We start from the raw sequence: 21,255 nt of genomic DNA, 5'->3' as shown, positions 1-21,255 counted from the left end.
AATGAGATCCTTGCTGGGTAGAGTAATCTTGATTGTAGGTTTTTTTCCTTCGTAGCTTTAAATATGTCCTGCCATTCCCTTCTGGCTTGTAGAGTTTCTGCTGAAAGATCAGCTGTTATCCTTATGGGGATTCCCTTGTGTGTTATTTGTTGTTTTTCCCTTGCTGCTTTTAATATTTTTTCTTTGTATTTCATTTTTGATAGTTTGATTAGTATGTGTCTTGGCGTGTTTCTCCTTGGATTTATCCTGTATGGGACTCTCTGTGCTTCCTGGACTTGATTAACTGTTTCCTTTCCCGTATTAGGGAAGTTTTCAACTATAATCTCTTCAAATATTTTCTCAGTCCCTTTCTTTTTCTCTTCTTCTTCTGGGACCCCTGTAATTTGAATGTTGGTGCATTTAATGTTGTCCCAGAGGTCTCTGAGACTGTCCTCAATTCTTTTCATTCTTTTTTCTTTATTTTGCTGTGCAGTAGATATTTCCACTATTTTATCTTCCAGGTCACTTATCTGTTCTTCTGCCTCAGTTATTCTGCTATTGATCCCTTCTAGAGAATTTTTAATTTCATTTATTGTGTTGTTCATAACTGTTTATTTGCTCTTTAGTTCTTCTAGGTCCTTGTTAAACGTTTCTTGTATTTTCTCCGTTCTATTTCCAAGATTTTGGATCATCTTTATTATCAGTATTCTGAATTCTTTTTCAGGTAGACTGCCTATTTCCTCTTCATTTGTTAGGTCTGGTGTGTTTTCACCTTGCTCCTTCATCTGCTGTGTGTTTCTCTGTATTCTCATTTTGCTTAACTTACTGTGTTTGGTGTCTCCTCTTCACAGGCTGCAGGTTTATAGTTCCCGGTGTTTTTGGTGTCTGTCCCCAGTAGGTTAATTTGCTTCAGTGGGTGTTGTAGGCTTCCTGGTGGAGGGGGCTAGTGCCTGTTTTCTGGTGGGCGAGGGTGGATATTGTCTTTGTAGTGGGCAGGTCCACGTCTGGTGGTGTGTTTTGGGGTTTCTCTGGCCTTATTATGATTTTAGGCAGCCTCTCTGCTAATGGGTGGGGTTGTGTTCCTGTCTTGGTAGTTGTTTGGCATAGGGTGTCCAGCACTGTAGCTTGCTGGTTGTTACGTGGAGCTGCGTCTTGGTGTTGAGATGGAGATCTCTGGGAGATTTTCACCGTTTTATATTCCATGAAGCTGGGCGGTCTCTTGTGAACCAGTGTCCTGAACTTGACTCTGCCACCTCAGAGGCACAGCCCTGATGCCTGGCTTGAGCATTAAGAGCCTGTCATCCCCACGGCTCAGAATAAAAGGGAGAAAAAGAAAGAACGAATGGAAGAAGAAGATAAAATGAAATAAGATAAAATAAAGTTATTAAAGTAAAAAAAAAATTATTAAAAAAATATTTTAAAAAAGTAATTAAAAAAAAAATGGAGAGACAGAACCCTAGGAGAAATGGTAATAGCAAAGCTATACAGACAAAATCACACAGAAGCATACAGATACACACTCACAAAAAGAGGAAAAGGGAAAAAGTATATATATTGTTGCTCCCAAAGTCCACCTCCTCAATTTGGGATGATTCATTGTCTATTCAGGTATTCCACAGATGCGGGGTACATCAAGTTGATTCTGCAGATTTAATCCGCTGTTCCTGATGCTGCTGGGAGAGATTTCTCTTTCTCTTCTTTGTTTGCACAGCACCTGATGTTCAGCTTTGGATTTGGACCTGCGTCTGTGTGTAGGTCACCTGAGGCCGTCTGTTCTTCATTCAGACAGGATGGGGTTAAAGGAGCAGCTGTTTCTGGGGCTCTCTCTCACTGAGGCCGTGGGGAGGGAGGGGTACGGATGTGGGGCGAGCCTGCGGTGGCAGAGGCCAGTGTGACGTTGCACCAGCGTGAGGCACGCTGTGAGTTCTCCTGGGGAAGTTGTCCGTGGATCACGGGACCCTGGCAGTGGTCGGCTGCACAGGCTCCTGGGAGGGGAGGTGTGGGGAGTGACCTGTGCTTGCACACAGGCTTCTTGGTGGCAGCAGCAGCAGCCTTAGCGTCCCATGCCCGTCTCTGGGGTTCGCGCTCTTAATCTCCTCTCCTCGTGCACCAGGAAACAAAGAGGGAGGAAAAAATGTCTTGCCTCTTCGGCAGCTCCAGACTTTTTCCCGGACTCTCTCCTGGCTAGCTGTGGCACGCTAGCCCCCTTTAGGCTGTATTCAGGCAACCAACCCTATTTCTCTCCCTGGGATCTGACCTCCGAAGCCCGAGCCTCAGCTCCCAGCCCCCACCCATCTTGGCCGGTGAGCAGACAAGCCTTTCGGGCTCGTGAATGCTGGTCGGCACCGATACTCTGTGCGGGAATCTCTCCGCTTTGCCCTCTGCACCCCTGTTGTTGCGCTCTCCTCCGTGGCTTCGAAGGTTCCCCCTTCCACCACCGCAGTCTCCGCCTGCAAAGTGGCTTCCTATTGTGTAGAAACCTTTCCTCCTTAACAGCTCCCTTCCACTGGTGCAGGTCCCGTCCATATTTTATTTTATTTTTTGCGGTACACGGGCCTCTCACCATCGCAGCCTCTCCCGTTGCGGAGCACAGGCTCCGGACGCACAGGCCCAGCGGCCATGGCCCAGGGGCCCAGCTGCTCCGCGGCATGTGGGATCGATCCTCCCGGACCGGGGCACGAACCCGTGTCCCCTGCATCGGCAGGCGGACTCCCAACCACTGCGCCACCAGGGAAGACCCCTTCCCTATTCTTTTGTCTCTGTTTTTTCTTTTGCCCTACCCAGGTATGTGGGGAGTTTCTTGCCTTTTGGGAGGTCTGAGGTCTTCTGCCAGCATTCAGTAGGTGTTCTGTAGGTGTTGTTCCACATGTAGATATATGTTTGATGTATTTGTGGGGAGGAAGGTGATCTCCACATCTTACTCTTCTGCCATCTTGAAGCTCCTCCTAAATGGCATGATTTTTAAATGTAAATTAAAGATTTAAAAGGAATTCTATTTGCATGTACCTGTCTAACTTTAGAAATAGCATAAGACATCAAACTTAGCAAATTTGAAAATGGCTTTTTAGTACTCTACATTCATAAAGTCCACATATCTTTAGTCTAGTGCTAGATAAACTATTACAGAGTAAATGCACCCATGTAATCAGGACTCAGCTGGAGAACTAGGACTGCAGTAGCAAGCTCCAGTGTCCCAGTCATTCCCCTTCCTCCTCCCCAAGATATTTCCTGTTCTGACTTCTAACAGAACAAATTTATTTTTTTCTGTTTTATAAATTTTTTAAAAGTTTCTTGTGGTGATATAAAATTCATCATTTTAACCATTTTATAGTGTACAATTCATTGGCATTTATTATCTTCACAGTGTTGTACAAACATTACTACCATCTAGTTCCAGAATATTTTCATCAGCTGCAAAGGAGACCACATGTCCTTTAAGCAGTCACTCTACATCCCCTACCCCCCCTTTATATTTGACCAGTAGAAACCCTTTCAAGCCGGTTCTTCTGTCCTTTGGCATATCCCCTTCATTCTTTGAGCACTTCCTTACTGTCTTGCATAAATCTTCCAAGATCATCTTGTTCTGTCCTAGCCCTTATCCTTTTTGTGGAGAATGCAATTTAAAAATCATTATCTGGGTTCTAGGTCTTCTACTAATAGGATGGCTTTACTTCTAGGCCCTTCAGGCAGAGCTAGGACATAAACATGTGTATGTATGTGCATGTAGACATACATACATACATGTATATGCTTGTATGTATGACACGTATATATAGTGTGCATATTTGGATATTGCATATATGTATGTATAATGTATACATATATAATATATGTATATCCATATGTGGAAAACACATGATATGTGTATACAGACATGGATCTTACATATATTTCATTCCCTATCTTTATCTATTTATGTATCTCTCTGTCTCTGTATCTATCTAAATACCCCCCTCCCAAAACCACACCTTCAAATTTCATATTCTTGCTTATTTCTCTGCCATTATTATCCATTTGAAATCCATTTGTATTTGGATTCATTTCATTTTAGGATTTTCTTCCCATTGTTCTTGATTTTTTTCTTTATGAGTATATGAAACATCACCATAGTTCCAAAAATCTGAACTATACAAAAAGGTATATCCTGAGACTTGTCACTTACCGTCCTTTCTCTTAGGTGTCCTACTACCCCATCTTATCTACTATGTTCCCTTTCACCCCTGGAAGGGATAGTCTCATTAGTTCCTGGTTATTCCTTCCTGTGTCTTCCTGTACAAATAAACAGATATATGTATATTTTCTTATTTCTCTTTTATAATATATAAAGTGTTATACTACAGATATTCTTTTATAATTTTTCCACTTCAAAATATGTTCTGATAAGCATGCCATGTCAGTTCATAGTGATATCTTCATTCTTTATAACTGCATGTTGTATTTCATGCTATGTGTTCACGGTGTGTGGTGCTATAGTTTTTGCAGTGTGTTTGTGGGGTATGGCTCACCGTGGTTTATTCAGTAACTAGTCTCTGGTAGAAGCAGCTGACTGTTAACTGTTATGGTATATCCTTTTTGAGGCTTAAAAGCTAAAGAACACCTTAGTTCTGGTCATGGTAAGCAGGTGGAAATGTTATAATGCATTCAGCAGTTGGAGCAACTCTTTTTAAATACATAAAATTGTGTAAATAGTCAAGTGTCTTTTGAAGGCAATGGGCCAGCAAAGGAAAGCTTTCCTTGTGAATGGAAGGGAAATCGATGCTAGTTAGGTATTGATGGATAATAAGAGAAATATAGTGTGTTGAATTTCTTTTATTATTTATTCAAGTTAACTTCTTAGTGACTAAAATTAGTATGGGGTCAATCAGTTTTTTTTTTTTTTTCCCTCTATAAAGATATTTTAGAAACTGACAGGGGGAAGAGCAGTAGATTTTCTGTATTTTATCATGTTTCTTTGTAAAATGTACTTGGTAATTCTAAACTTTTAACATATGTTATTGTTACTGTACACGAAAAGCAGCTTTCAAAATTACAGGCAGAATTTTTGGTTCATAATGGTGTTCATTAAATGCTTATGGAAAAAAAATAACTCGTTAAGGGAGTTCTTTGCTAAACTTAATTTTGTTAGTGAATGCTCCTTTCTGCAGTACTTTTCATCGCTCATTGTTTCTACTATGAAACAATATCTTAATATAATATAGCATAATAGCATAATATCATCTCTGAATGACAGGTTTTATTGGCAGTGGAGATCTATTGGGATCACAAATGTTCTGAAAACAAGTAATTCATACTGCAGTGACAGGTTGGTGTTTCTTTTGATCAGTAACATTAGAGATGCTAGAAATCATTTGAAAAATGCAAGGAAATTGTCACAATGCATTTTAATAGCAATATACATGATAGTAATTTAGATTTTAATTACCCGCTTGGCAGCAACTGTGCCACCCCTTTTTTGTACAGTGGTGACTCTGCTGTTTTCTTAAAATGTTGTCATTATCAATGCAAACTTTTTCTTTAAATAGTCTCCATATTTCATATTATCTTATTTATCTTCACAAGTATCATCATCTGAATAGGTACCAGGAATTTGGGAATTGCAATGCTAAAGAGAATCTGAGACAGTTAATTTGTTACTGACATAAACAGACATAGAGATAGACATATACACACCCATGCAAGAGTACACATACTCATTACTATGAGAACTTAAGTGTTTTGACTATTTTGGCTTTTTGTTTATGGAATTTTTCTGTATTCTGAAGTTAACCTGCTGAAAATTACAAAGTGAATGTCATGGAGAAGGATCTTGAGTCTAGTAACTCTTCATATCTTCATACAAAAAGCACTTAAATCTTCAATCTAGTTTTACAGTCCCCCAATATTTTAATTTTTTAATCTTTAGAGGCTATATTTTGGGTCTTCATGTTAAGAAATGCTGATTTTTCTTGATAGGTTTAGGTATAATAAAAAAACTAAACAATTCCCTGCAGTTGGAGATGCTGCATGGTGAATTTTGGTATAGGCTACCTACTTTCTGAGAGGAATAAGATATGATTTAACAAGTTGAGCAATAGTTTACAGTGATTGGAATAGTATTTTAAGGATACAGTTCCTGAATTCTGTGATGTCTCAGATAATGTAGGCAAAGTTTTGCTTAAAGCAACCTACCATGTGTTAAACACTCTACTACGGACTAAAAGGCCATTGTCCTCACCCACATGGGCATTATGCTGTGTCGGCTTCCTGCAGAGCATGCAGACTTTCTAGATTTAGCTTTTTACTTTTATTATTTTAAAAATCAGGTCATCATTAAGTGGTGGGTTCACCGTGGTTGTATAGAAATAATTCAGTTATTTGAAAAAGGAAAGAAAGTCAGCTCTTTAGTACTTTTCACTAGTAACTCGGAAATACAACAAAACAAAATACAACACAGTATTTTTAATTTGTCATAGAAATGGTATTCCAAATTACTCTCCAAACAAATAAATGAGACAGAATAATGAAGAAATATGCTGAATAAGTCTTATACCTAAACCAAGATGAAACGCAGGCATCGAGGCAGGTACAAATGAATCTGTTCTAAGACAGGTCAAAGGAAATGGTTACTATTACCTTTAATAGTTACATAGCAAAAGAATGAATGTTTGATTTTAGAGAAATAGAACAGGTAAGGGAAATAAGTTGTGAAAGGGTATATTACTTTTTGTACCTTAGAATATTTTTTAATAAAAAATGACAGGAGTGGTGTATGTACTTTTCTTTTTATCCTGCGTATGGTATTTTAGAGTAAAATTTACTAAGGGATTAAAAAAGGTTTAAAAACTATGTTGGATAAATATCATTCTAATTTTTGTGATGTCAGGCGGACATCCTTCTCTCGCTAATGTGTTTTGATGCCACGGGATAAAGCTTTCTAAGTATTTTCATTTTCATGGCTAATGGACTTAGAGATAGGCAGACGTGAGTATCCTCCTCTTCCTGGCTGCCTGCTTCCTTTGAAGTTATTTAAAATGAAAGAAACACTGGAAGGGCTTTGTTTAAAAGGAATATTTCTGATTACTCATGTAACATAATATTTTCTCCCCTCAATTTCCTTTCTTTTGTACCTGTATTTTGATAGTAATATAATAAAAGGGGGGAAATGGTGCTGAAAACTAATCTCCCAATTATCTGGTCTATTTCCTATGTCTTTACATTGAAATAGTCCTTTCTAGCTAAGCATTCATTCTTCAGAATTTTTTTTTGGTGTGACTTATCTGCCCCTCCTTTCTTGTTGTAATCCTTAGTCCATGTGTGCCTTCCATTTTATAACCTCATTCATTCATTGAATGCTAGGCACTTAACCAGGGACTGATGACGCAGTGCTGAATTAGGCTCCCAGAAGCAGACGCTGCCCTAGTAGATGTGTTCTAATGGAGAAGATGATACCACACAGAGGTGCTGACTGTTCCCAGGAGGTTTGCTGACCTAGCTTATTGCTTTTCTTCCTGCTCCCTCCACTGTCATCATCCTTCCTGACTTGATCATTCACATAGATGATCAAACTAATATTCCATTCTCTTATCTCCTTGACTTTATCACTCCCATCAATCTTTGTTTTTCCACCCAATCTCACCCACCCATTACCTTGGATAATATTGATAAAATACCACCTCTAAATATGGTTTACAATCTTCCTTTCCTGACCTACTTACTTACTTAACATTCCCATGTTAAGAATTCTATAACCCTTTTAGAACTGCTAATCTGTTGACTCTGCCATTTTTTCATGTCCATCTCCTCCCCACCCTCACCATGCTCTTACTTCTTGTATTATTGACCTTAGACACAGTCCTTTGTTATCTTACATAAATCTTCAGTTCATTTGCCTCTCTGTTCATATAAACTCTGCCCTTGGTTAAATGGAACTTCCCACTTCCTCTGCATTTGCACGTCAGCACAGCATACATCTGGGAGGAAGCAAACAGCCACACTGACTAGTGTTTTCTGAATGACCACAGTTGGCAAAGCAAGCCTTTAGCAGATTACGTTAACAGATATTCTACCACATGGCCTTTGTCAGCGTGCTTTTTTACTTTCTGAAAATGATTTCATATCTCCTCTCATACCTTTAGCTCTGCATCCTCACTTTTAGCTGGTTATATTGCCGCTTCTATCACCGAGACTGTTGATGTAATCAGAATAGAACTGCCGTACCTTACTTCCTAGTCACCAGATCTAACAAGCTACCAGAATCTGTTCCCTTAGATTCTGCTTTTGCTCTTCTTAGAATGATCCACTTTCCCTGCAATTGTGTAAGGTCAATCCTTCCTTTTGTATAGTAGGTCACATCCTCTGTCACCTACTTAAGAGTTTTTTGTTGTTGTTCACTTGTTTGTTTTCCTGCATCGATACCTATGCTTTGCATCATCAGTTTCTTCCTCTTTGCTTGGTTATTCCCATCAGCATGCAAACATGTTGTGGTTTTCCCCGCAACACCCCAAATCACACTGCAGGTTCCTTTCTAGCTACTGCCCTTGTTCTTTGCTCCCATTTACAGAATCTTCTCAAGAGTTGTCCATTCTTCTTCTTGCTTTCTCCCTTGAATTCCTGTTCAGGCTTATCTCCGATCCACCATTCAAGCTGCTCTTGTCAGGGTCACAGTAATCAGAAGATGGTGACACCATTCCCTTAGTTGTTGAGAACAAAAGCTTTGTCATCATCTTTGAATTTTAATTCTTTCACACCTCACCCCTCACATCCAAACTATCAGTAAGTCTGATCTGATCTTCCTTCATACTGAGCAAATCTATGCCTTCCATCACTGACGTCATATCATGACGTCATGTCAACTCTTTTTTTTTTTTTTTTTTTTTGCGGTACGCAGGCCTCTCAATGTTGTGGTCTCTCCTCTTGCGGAGCACAGGCTCCGGACGCGCAGGCCCAGTGGCCATGGCTCATGGGTCCAGCCGCTCCGCGGCATGTGGGATCTTCCCGGACCGGGGCACAAACCCATGTCCCCTGCATCGGCAGGTGGACTCTCAACCACTGCGCCACCAGGGAAGCCCTGCTGTCAACTCTTGACCAGACAATGTAGAAGGCTTCTAATTTGTTTCCTTGTTTCATGTTTTGCCACTTAGAGTCTGGTGCCACACAGTAGTTAGAATAATCTTCTAAAAATGTTTGCTCTATCTTATAATTTCTATGCATGTTTTTCCATACACTTAGAATACAAGCTAAAATCTCTACCATGGTTTTTAAGACCTTATCAGGGGCCAGTAAACTTTTTCTTAAATGGCCAGATCATAAACATTTTAGGCTAGGGTGTTATGTATGCCTTCAGTTGTTTCTGCTGCTGTTTCTTTCTCTTCTTTCTCTGCCTTCTCCTCCTCTTCCTTTTCTTTTTTACAAGCTTTCAAAATGTGAAAACCATTCTTAGCTCAACTCATACAAAAACATTTGGCTGTGGTTTGTCAGTCCCCTGCTTCCAGGATTAGATGTCTGCCTGTCTTATCTGTCCTTGTCATCTATAACTCTTTGTCACACTCACTGGGATTTAGATGAATTTTCTTGCTGTCCTTCAAATATGCCAAGTTCATTCCTACCTTAGGGCTTTGTATTTGCTTTTCTGTTTGCTTGAAATACCCTTCTTCCAGAATGCCCATGTTCCCTGCTTTTCTTTATTTTGGTCTCTGCTCAGATTTTATTTCCTAGACAGAAAAAAATGTCATTTGATCAAACTTACGACTTTTAAATAGCTGCTTCCTCTATTACTCATTCTTTTTCTTCCACCTTTCCCATTTAAGTAGTTAGCACTACGTTTTGGCTTAGGCCCCAAACCTAGGAGTCATCTTTGACTTTTATTTCACCAGTGTAGCCACATCATATAAACAATGTCGGCACACAGTAGGTACTCAATATATCCTTTAAGCAATAAATAGCAATTAAAGTTATTACAATACAGAGTGGTGAGTGTTTTGAAAAAGGAATCCATAGATGGGATGGGGGGGACTCAGTTTGTGTGGCTTATAAAAAAATCCTTCCGGGAAGTTAGTTTTGGCCCAGATCTAACTGATGTCTGGGAGTAGCCAGCACGAGGAACCTGCATAGTAGTGATGATGCGGGTTTGGGTAAGAGGGGAGGGTGTTAAGGCAGGAATCTCAGGTGAAAATGCAGAGACCTTTACACAGTAAATGTTTCAAACTGGAAAAACCTAATATGGTTGAAATAAAGAATTATTTTTTGCCAGTAAGTTAATTCTTTTTTTCCTAGTGTTTATTGGGAAAGTCTACTTGTTGCCCCATTTAAGATGTTGTCTGCGTTTACCTTCATTCTCTAATCAAACACACAGATAATTAACAGCTCAGCTTCTATGTCTTGAACCAGAGTGGCCCCAGAGAAAAGATTGACAGATTGGTCTCGGTCTTTCCTATAAAGGGAACCATACCTTATGTTCTATTTTTTGTTTTGACTTCTTTAACTCAGCATAGTTTGTTGGATTCATCTATCTTGTTCCATTATCAGTGGTGAAGTTTTTTATTGTTACATAGTATTCCATTGTATGGATATACAACAACTTGTTGATAAATGCTTGCATTGTTCCCAGTCTTTGGCTTTTATGAATAAAGCTGTTCTGAATGTTGTATGGATTTTTTCCCCTCCTGCTTAACAACTAGTTGTGCACTTGCTGAGTCAGTGTATATTTAACTTTAAAAGAAATCTCTAAACTGTTTTATAAGTGGTGGTACTGTTTTACATCTCCACTAGTTGTGTAGGAGAGTTCCAGGTGCTTCACACCCTCACCGTGCCAGGAGATATGTAGCACTATTTTGTTTTTGGTTTTATTTTGCATTTCCCTGATGACAGATGATCTTGAACATCATTTCATGTGCTTATTGGCCATTCATACTTTGCAAAGTCTGTTATTCACGTTTTTAAATTGACTGTTTGTCTTATTACTATTGAATTGTAGGAGTTCATTAAATGGTTTCATCTGCCGCTCCCCATCACTTGCATTACTGCCTGAACCATCCCCCCAAGCCCCTCCTTCTGTGGAAAAATTGTGTTCCACGAAACTGGTCCCTGGTGCCAAAAAGGTTGGGGACTGCTGTTTATGAGATATATTTATCGTTGGGAGAGCCAGTCTACCATGGGCCCTGGATATCCCTTTATATTCTTTCTGGTTATGCCAACATGCAAGGCCTGACCATTCTTTATCCAGGTCATTTCTCAGGACAGCATTTACAGTGAAGCAACTTTAGAGATGAAGTTATATCTCTGTGGATAATGAGCGGGTTTGTTACTGTTCACTGTAAAAGTGGTGATTGCCCCAAGCTCAGTGTTCTTCCGTTGTTATACAGTCCACTGTGTGTGTAGGTATCCGTCATTCATCAGGGATCTCTGCGTCATCCCTGTGGGTTGGTGGGTTAGGGAACCAACATCTATAATAGAGTCCTTTTGTCTCTAACTGAGGAGTCTTGTGTTTATTGTCAGAATTCATGAAACAGTAACAGGCTAACTTAGCTTGTATGTATGGTAAAATCTCAGCCTCTGCACAGTTCTTGACATGTATTGCAATGTTTTCTCAGTCTGTGGCTTACCTTTCATTTTCTTAATGAAGCTATCTTAATAAAAAAAGAGGTTTTTGAAAAGTGGAAGGTTTACATTTTGATGAAATCCAACTTTATAGTTGGTGCTTTTGTATCCTAAGAAACCTTTGCCTTCCTCAGGGTAGTGAAGATTTTCATTATGTGTTCTTCTAGACATTTTATAATTTTAGCTTTTACATTTAGGTCTAGAATTTAGGTTCACATTCTTTCATGTGGATATTCAATTATTCTAACACCAGTTGTTGAAAAGATTCTTCTTACCCCATTGAATTACATTGAGATCTTTGTTGAGAATCATTGACTACATAGATTCAATATATTTCTGTACTCTCTTCTGTTCTGTTAATGTTCCATTAATTCTACTTTGATTACTGTAGCTTTTCAGTAAATCTTGAAATCAGATAAAGTAAGCCCCTAACTTTATTCTTTTTCAAAATTGTTCTACTGTAGGTTCTCTGCATTTCCATATTAATTTTAGAACCTCCTTCTCAATTTCTTCAAAAAAGCTTGCTGGAACATTGATGGTGATTATATTGAATCTATAAATTATTATTTTTTAAATGTATTTATTAATGGATTTCTTGATACTGAGTCATCTGATGCAGGAACATGGTATAGCATCTTCATTTATTTAGGTCGTTTTTCTCTCCACAATGTTTTATAGTTTTCAGTGTATAGATATTTCCTTTCTTTTGTTAAAAATTTTCCTAATGATTTTGTATTTTTTTGATGCTGTTAGAAAATGATATATTTAAAAGTTTTATTTTCTAATTGCTGTTCGTAGTTAGAAAAAAAATTGTTTTTCTATATTGAATTTTATTCTGTGAGTTTGCTAAATTCATGTACATAATCATCTCATTTGCTAGTAGACATATCTACTTCTTCCTTTCTAATCTGTGTGTCTGTTGTTGCTACTGCCTTACTGCACTATCTAGGAGCTTCACTACAATACTGAATAGGAATGGTGAGAGCTAACATTTCTTCTCTTGTTCCCAATTTTAGGGGGACCAACATGCTGATTTGACCAACATAGAAGTTATAATAGCTGGAAGACTTTATTAATGGGGACATTCCATTCATTAAGTGCCCTATTCTGGGTCATTAAAGCGAATTAAAGCATTGTTAGGGTTTTTGGATGCCTGAACTCATCTCTTTAGGAACTTTGCTGTAAGGACCCCATAGAATGTGGATTCAGTTAGCTCCCATTTCATGGAATGGCATATTTTTCTTTAGTAAATTATGACTTGCTATTTATGAAAATCAGCTGTTTCCCAGGGCTAATTTGTTTTGCATTATTGGGAATGTTTCCTTGTGCAATGCTGTAGCTAATTAATAAAAATAAAAAGAAATGAAAAAATACATCTAATTTCCTACCATCTCAACTTAGCTGCTTTTGGGCATGTACAGTTCCTTTTCTTCCCATTAGATTTGTAATCTGTAATTTAAATAGATATAATTCTGGAGTTTATTATTAGTTGGGCATCCTCATCATTTCCCATCTGGACTATACACATACCTTCTCAACAGGTCTTTCTGCTTCTGATGCTTCTGATCTCAGAGTAAAAGTCAAGTTCTTTGGTGGCCTGTAAGGCCTGCAGTCCCCTCCATCACAAATTTTTTCCAGATATCTGCATGTTTAGAGCTCTCACCTCCTTCAAACCTTTATTCTAACATTCAGGTTTGAGGCCTTCAGAGTCTTTTCTGTGAGACTTTATTTTTTCTTCGACCACCCTGTTTGAAATTGCATCCCACCTCCTAATGCTGCTTATTTCTCCTCCTGTTTTTATTTTTCTCTATAGCACTTAACACTACAGTGAGATGTATGTTAATTATTTTACATTTATTGTCTGTCATTCTTTATTCTTCCCTGTGGAGAATAAAGCTCCGTGCAGGTAGGTATCTTTGTCTCTTGTTCACTGGTCTTTCTTCAGCACTTAGCACAGCGACAGGCACTTAGGGAATTAATGTTTGTTGAATAATGAATGAACTCCAGCTCTTCTCATATGTATTTCATACTGCTGTCAGTGTGATCCTTCCAAACCCCCTGGAAAAGCTGTTTGTGTGGTAGTGCTCTACCACTCCAGGACCTGGCATCTATCCTCAGTTATATGTGCTATGTGCTTTTGTTTTTCTTTTTGGGTGTGTGCTTTTGTGTGATGTTTTAGCCTGAACGGTATTCTTGTCTAAGTCTTTGCCTCCCTCTTACTTACCTTCCCCTTGGCTTCCCTTGTCTGTTCTGCCAAGTTGGGTGTTCCTCCTTTGGTCCCTTGGTGGCATGTTAGAGGAATTAGACTGCTCTGAATAGTACTGTTTCCTTGCTTGCGTTTCTCCTTCCAGACTTAGGTTTTGATAATCTCTGTCTGTATTGCCTAGAACTAGGTGCTTAAAGATTTACAGGTTTTTCTGTGTTGCTTGGAATATTAATTTTAATAGGGTCATTCTGGTATTAAGTTTTGGTTTTTATTTTGCATGTGCCTAAAACACATTGGTATATTTTCAGATATTTCCTATGTTTTCCATGATAGTCTGGATTTGACAAAGCAATTATCTTAATTTGAAAACCTTTTGATATTATGTTGCTATCTTTTGTGGATACCATGGATTATGAATTTATAGATTTATGGGCAGAAGTAAGGAAATCATCCTCTCAAAATAATGCTACTCAGAGTAGTTGTGTGCTGCTGTTAATATGAAAGGTGGGATTAATGTAGTTACTATTTTAATGGATAATCTTCACACAACATGAATTAAAAATTTTTAACTTATTTTACAGGGAAGTGTTAAGAGTAGTCGACAGATCTCACCTCAGGAATTCATCCATGAACTGAAGATGGAGTCTGCAGATGAAAGGCTCTTCACGTGCCTGGAGTCCCTCCGCGTGTCTTTGACGAGTAATCCCGTGAGGTAATTCGTCTTTCTGAACATGAGGGCATATTACTGAATTAAACAGATGCCATGATCTGCCACTTTTATGCAGTACTTCATGGTGCCTGTGAGTAAATAGGTGGTCTACCTCAACAACTTCTCAAGGTAAAAATTGAATACATAATTTTTGTATGCATGTGGAAATACAGTCTCCATAGTACCTTTTGTGTTTATTACTGAGTGATATATAGCCTGTGGACTTTAAAAAAAGTCATTCTTTTTTTTTTCTTAGACTTTTTAAAAACTTAAGGCGTTTTTCAAAAGAGAACAGTCATCAGAAACTGTCAATTTAATGGGGCTGAGTTTCACTCTGAATTTTGGTATTGTACATATATATTGGCTCATTCCTGTTTGATATACAAGAAATACCATTAATTTATTATTTCCTTTAATTGGTATCTTTATAGGAGCCCATAGGAGGTTAGTGTTGTCAGACTTAGCAAATAAAAATATAGGACGCCCAGTAAAATCTGGGTTTTAGACGTAGTTACGCTAAAAAATTATTTGTTGTTTTTCCAGAATTCCACATTTAACTGGCTGCCCTGTATCTAGCCACACTACAATAGGTGTCTTGCTAAATCAGTTTTTAGGCCTTTTAGTCCAGCATATTCTTGAAAAATTTTAAGTAGGAATTGTTATAAAATGTCTGAACAGTCATAGAATCAGAATTTCTGAGCTGCAAGAGTCTAAGGTAGATTAGTTTTGATTTATTGTATAATGAATGCTTATTTCTGCATAAATATATATAAATATTTTCTAGCCTTCTCTCTCTATACATATATATGTGTGTGTGTGTGTGTGTGTATATATATATATATATATATATATGCATATATGTGTGTGTGTGAGTATAAAATATAGACAAAGGGCTAGAGGACCAGAATGAAAAACTATGATTGGAGGTTAATGATATATAAAAGACTTTTTTTTGATATTCTGATATTCCGGATGTTTCTGAAGTTTGGCTATAGTATGATAAAGATCCTTGACAGTATAAGTATTTAAAATAAAAAGACCCTACCTGCTGAGAGACATGAAAGTGAGGTTGAAGTAAGGAGCATGAAGAGTAAACAAAGAATCTCTATTATTTCAATTTTATCTTTATTTTTCCATATTTTACCACTTTCAGTGTGTTCTCTAGGCTGTAAATTAATGGTGGGCATGAGACCAGGGATTTCATATGTCTTATATACCTCTCTTTACCAGGCACAGTGCTTTTAGCACATAGAAAGTGCTCAGTGAAGTTTTGATTGAAACAATTTTAACCTTCTTCTGTTTTATGTTGGCTATTGCTAGAAACTAAGTTGAATTAGGAGTTTGTTTATTTGACAGGTATAGTCATACATGAAGAACTCTGGTCTCCATCTTAATCTTTACCTATTAAATGTTTTCATTTAAAAAATGGTTATTGAGCACCTTCTCTTTTCCAAGTACCAATGTTTTGTTTCCAAGTACCATCTTAGATGTGGGGCTTGAGTAAATAGCAAAGCAGGTCCAGGCCCTGTTCCTGTGGAGTTTAAATGTAGGAAGAGGGTATTTTGGGGTCAACTGGGGAGCTACAGTCATTTTTCAGTTTATCTGGCAGCTACTGGGCACTGGAAATAACCATGGAATTTTAGTATAATAAGAAATAGACCCTGCCATTACCTCTTCTAATTTTTCATATTTTGAGTAGATGAACATGATAGTGAAAGAAAAACTGTGAGAGGATTTTATGTATGAATTCAGGCATATTACAATTATTTATTGTGATTCCATATAAAGACAGTGGGAAATAATGCTGTATGTTTCTTTCATTTGAAAGAATAAATATTTCAAAAATAAAAATTTGTGGAATTATTTTCCTGAGAGTGGCCAATTCTATTGAGCCAATATACGTACAATAGAATATATTATCAGCAATTCACAAGTGTTGCTGTTTCCTACGAAATAGTCTTTTTAATTGGAAAGAATAGAAAACCATATAATTGGAGAAATTTTTCTGAAATCATGGCACTTTATGTAGATAGAAAATTGAGACATGAGTATTTCTGTGCCCAGTGCTCCAATTAGAGGAATGACTTAGCTGAACATGTAAAACTTGAAGCTATTTCTGATCAAATCTTTGGACTTTGCAGTTAGTTATGATGTGTCTGCTGATAAAGTCAGTTTTCATATTTTCTTTTTTATGTACAGTATGTGACTAAATTTCAAGAGAGAAGGAATTCCAACTTTTTGTAAGCTTTTGAGATTATTATTAGATCTGTAGTATTATTGAGAAAATCAGAGTGAAATTCTTTAATGTCTGTGAATACAATTGAAAAAGAAGCAAGTGAAGTAATTAATGACAGTTCTCCAATGCTGGTTTGGGATCAGGATTTATTTAAATTAAAAATCAAGGAGGGCTTCCCTGGTGGCGCAGTGGTTGAGAGTCCGCCTGCCGATGCAGGGGACACGGGCTCGTGCCCTGGTCCGGGAAGATCCCACATGCCGCGGAGCGGCTGGGCCCGTGAGCCGTGGCTGCTGAGCCTGCGCGTCCGGAGCCTGTGCTCTGCAACGGGAGAGGCCACAGCAGTGAGAGGCCCGCGTACCGCAAAAAAAAAAAAAAAAAAAAATCAAGGAAAGAGTAGAGCACCCCTGCACCACCCCATCCCTGATATGCAGTATTTTAGAGCCATTCACCAACCTCTGAAACTCTGCGTAACGATTATGAGACATGTCATCCTTTGACTATCTGCATAGTGAATTATGTGAAAACCAACGCTTTAAATACCAAATTATTGGCCTTGTTTTATAAAGACTTGATTTGAAGATCACATAGTTCTTCTGTTTGAAGTTTTATTGATTATTCAACATCAAGGACAGTTTTGAGCTTAAAGACATAGAAGTTTTATTTTTGGGACACAAGTGAAAAGACCAATTTCTTCAAATTATCAAACATAACTTTTAGTGGATCTCAACACGGTCAACAGTTATGTTTGAGCTTTCAAATACGTGGAGGTAGAAACATAAAAAGGTAGACACTAACATCATTATGATTGATATTAAGCGTTTTAGTCCATTACTCATCTTTGCATATAGCAAATTAGTTATAGAATGCATCTTCATTTGCTCAAGTTGATGTGGTCGTCAAGGATAAGGTTTCTGTCTCAGAAATACCAGTCTTCGTAGATTTTTGTGATATTAGGCATTATCTTTTTTTAAAAAAAATATTTATTTATTTATATATTTTTGCTGTGTTGGGTCTTCATTTCTGTGCGTGGGCTTTCTCTAGTTGCGGCAAGTGGGGGCCACTGCTCATCGCGGTGCGCGGGCCTCTCACTATCACGGCCTCTCTTGTTGCGGAGCAAAGGCTCCAGACGCGCAGGCTCAGTAATTGTGGCTCACGGGGCTAGTTGCTCCGCGGCACGTGGGATCTTCCCAGACCAGTGCTCGAACCCGTGTCCCCTGCATTGGCAGGCAGATTCTCAACCACTGCGCCACCAGGGAAGCCCTAGGCATTATCTTCCTTTACTCATGCTTAATGTGTGCATTTTGAAGTTTACAAGAGATATTTTACAATTTATCATTTTGTTAGAAGATTTCTAAGGAGGTTTTGGAACAGATTTGATTAAGTTAACTGTAACTTGGAGAAGATCACTTTAGAAAATTTTGCAGTAAAATATATGTTTACTGCAGAGCAAGTAAGCAGCCTGTATGTGTCATTATTCCATTTAATCAGTGCTATGTTTAGAGTGTAGTTTTCCTGCATTTCTGGGCTTTAAAACATAAAGCTGGTAGGAGAGCTTATCTTTGGAGTTGCTGAATGTTTTGTGCCACGTACTGCACATGAGGATAGAGACAGGAGGCTTGTGGCAAGCAACGAGATCACTGTATTCCTTGGTGTCAACCTGATCTGAAGAGAAAAAGTCAAGACAAAAATTTGAAGTTACTAATAGTTTGACTTACTATAAAAATTATTTTTATAAAATGTTAAACATATAAAAAAAGGCTGTTTGTCATTATAGTGAAATAAGTGCCCACTCACCTACTAATGAGGCTAGCATATAGATTACTGCCTATAACTTTGAAGCTTCTATGCCTCCCTCCTTAATTCAGTGTCCCTTTCTTCACTATTCCGTGGTGACCACTGTCCTGAATTTTGGATTTCTTTGCATTATAGATTACCATATATGTATTCCTAATATATTGCTTGGTTTTATATCTTTTTGAACGTTATTTAAATGGCATCATCTTCTATGTGCTCTTTGAAGACTTGCATTTTCCTCTCAGTATTTCATATATTTATGTATGCTGTGTGCAACTACTCACATTTTATCACAATTAATCATTTTTCATACCTTGTTCTTATATTTTAGGAACATCCATTGTAAATAGTACATGGATGCTTTTAAAACGAATCTTGTCTGATAATCTTTGTTCATATCAATTGTAGAAATATATTGGGATTTATATGACATTCCATTTAAAATTTTCAGTTTATGCTGCTTTTCCATGTTCCTCTTCCTCCTCCTCCTGCTCACCCCTCCCCCATTCTTTTCTGTATTCTTCCTTCTTCCTCAAATTCTTTTGATAGATTTTAAATTTCTCATTTCACTTTTCCTCATTTACTAATTTGGAAGACATTCTCTTCGATCTGAAAACAGAAGAGAAATTTAACATGCACACGCTTAAAAAGGAAACTGTACATGCGTGTACTTAAAAGGGACACAAAAAAGCAGTCTCTCTTCCTCTGAACTTAAAATACGTTAACACCAATCATCCTCTCTTGATTTGTATGCTAGTTCTGTGTGATATTTAAATTTTCTGTTTTTTCTTTTTTCGTATTGTAAATTAGCTATTGTTACTACTGAGATATACTACAAATATGTATTTATGTATATGTGTTTATACACATACATACTCATCCTTTTTTGGTTCTTGCACATTTTTTTCTGATTTTACTTTTTGCTCAAGTATATCATTACATTCCTGTAGTGAGAGTCCTTTGATGGTAAAACTCTGTTTTATTTGTTTGAAAGTGACTTTATTTACCTTTACTTTTGAAGAATAGTTTTCCTAAGGGCATGAAATTAAGGTTTTCTGATATCTTTTCTTAGTCCATTGAAGATATTATTCTTTCTTCTGCCTTACATTGCTGTTTTTGAGAGGTAGGCTCTTTTATCTAAAACTCATGCTCTTCTAGGTAATCTGCCCTTTCTCTCTGGTTTTATTATGTTTTGTTTTTGGTGTTCTATAGTGTGTTCTATGTGTCTAGGTGGAATTTCTTTCTTATTTGTTTTTACTAGGGCGTTTTTTGGACTTCCTGAATATGATTAGTGTCTTTCATAAGTTCTGTGAAAATGTCAGCCATTAACTCTTTGAATATTGATTCCCCCCTCTCTCAGTTTTGTATGTTAGAGCTTCTTACTCCATACACCATTATTTCCTAATCTCTTTGAAGTTTCCATCTGTTTGTCTCTCTGTACTGTATTCTGGGAATACTTTGTAATATCTTCTAGTTTCCTAATTATTTCTTCACCATTGTCTAATCTGCTATTTAATTTATAAGTTGTATTTTAAATTTCCATTATTATAATTTCATCCTCATAATATTTTTGGCTGTTTCAAAACTCCTTATCTTTTTTTCATAATGCTCCTTGCTTAGTTTTTATTTTTTTATTTTTTATTTTTTTGGTATGCGGGCACATCACTGTTGTGGCCTCTCCTGTTGTGGAGCACAGGCTCCAGATGCGCAGGCTCAGCGGCCATGGCTCACGGGCCCAGCCACTCCGCGGCATGTGGGATCCTCCCGGACTGGGGCACGAACCCATGTCCTCCGCATCGGCAGGTGGACTCTCAACCACTGCGCCACCAGGGAAGCCCCTCCTTGCTTATTTTTATCCTGTTTATTATTTCTCTAAACATATTAAATATTTTATATTCTCTGTAATTTTAGTAAATAAAGGTCTCCTAGGCCTACTCCTGGTGTTGGTTATTTGTTTATTTATTTTTTTCACCTTTACTCATTTCTTGTTTCTTTGTGTGTTTTGTAATTTTAGAGTGTGACCTCCTATTCCTTGGAACTTTTTCTTTGAGATTTATTGTGAAGATATTTTGCTAGAATGAATTAATGCTTTTCTACTACTAGGAACGTAATGATCCAGGGCTGCCTTAAACTAAAATGACCAGTTTGAGGTTTTTGTTTTTTCGTTTTTTTTTCCTCCTCATATGTGTGTGACTGGGTTATGAATTATCAGAAGAAATTTGCCTTGATGTCCTCCTTTACTGGGCAGGTTTATTGCTAGGTCACCTTCTTACTTAAGGTGTGGCCTTTTGAGAGCCTTGCTTTTTGCTGGCGTTTCTCAGGCTTGAGGCTGTAACACTTGTTCTAATAGCTCTGCTTAGCTACCACAAAGGAGATGTTGGGTTTCCAGGGCTTCATGTTTGTCCCCCAGAGCAGATGAGGCTTGAGGCAGGCTTACCTGTCTAAATTCCTCTCTCTTTCTCTCTCTTTAAATTTTGCTTTTGAGGAGACTGTACTTTCTTGTCACCTCAGACACAATTTTAAAATCATGTCTCAGTGACTGTTGTTGGGAGGGTGGTCATGGATATCTAGTTTAATACCAGGAAAAAGAAAGTTGGTTAAGAAATTTTAAATTATAAAGGCATTGTATTCTTATGTCAAAAATCTGAATTTCTTAGATGGGTATAACCAGAAAAGAAAAAGTCTTCATCTCTTTTGTCATTTGATTATCAAAGCCTGCTGCTCAGTGGTGAACTGTTAATAGGGTCTTGTGTGCCT

At 37.7% G+C, this 21,255-nt stretch overlaps 1 protein-coding gene across 1 annotated transcript in view; it reads left to right on the top strand.

Moving 5' to 3' along the window:
• DIAPH3 (diaphanous related formin 3) overlaps positions 1–21,255 on the top strand; it is a 574,550-nt gene that overhangs the window by 127,992 nt on the left and 425,303 nt on the right. The window contains 1 exon segment of the mRNA XM_032611534.1: positions 14,341–14,471. Within this exon segment, the coding sequence (XP_032467425.1) occupies positions 14,341–14,471 (131 nt within the window).

Source organism: Phocoena sinus, chromosome 18 (assembly GCF_008692025.1).
Source record: "Phocoena sinus isolate mPhoSin1 chromosome 18, mPhoSin1.pri, whole genome shotgun sequence".
NCBI classification, from domain to species: Eukaryota; Metazoa; Chordata; class Mammalia; order Artiodactyla; family Phocoenidae; genus Phocoena; species Phocoena sinus.
Note: the sequence above shows the minus strand (reverse complement) of the source record. Positions and strands in the feature narration are given on the sequence as shown.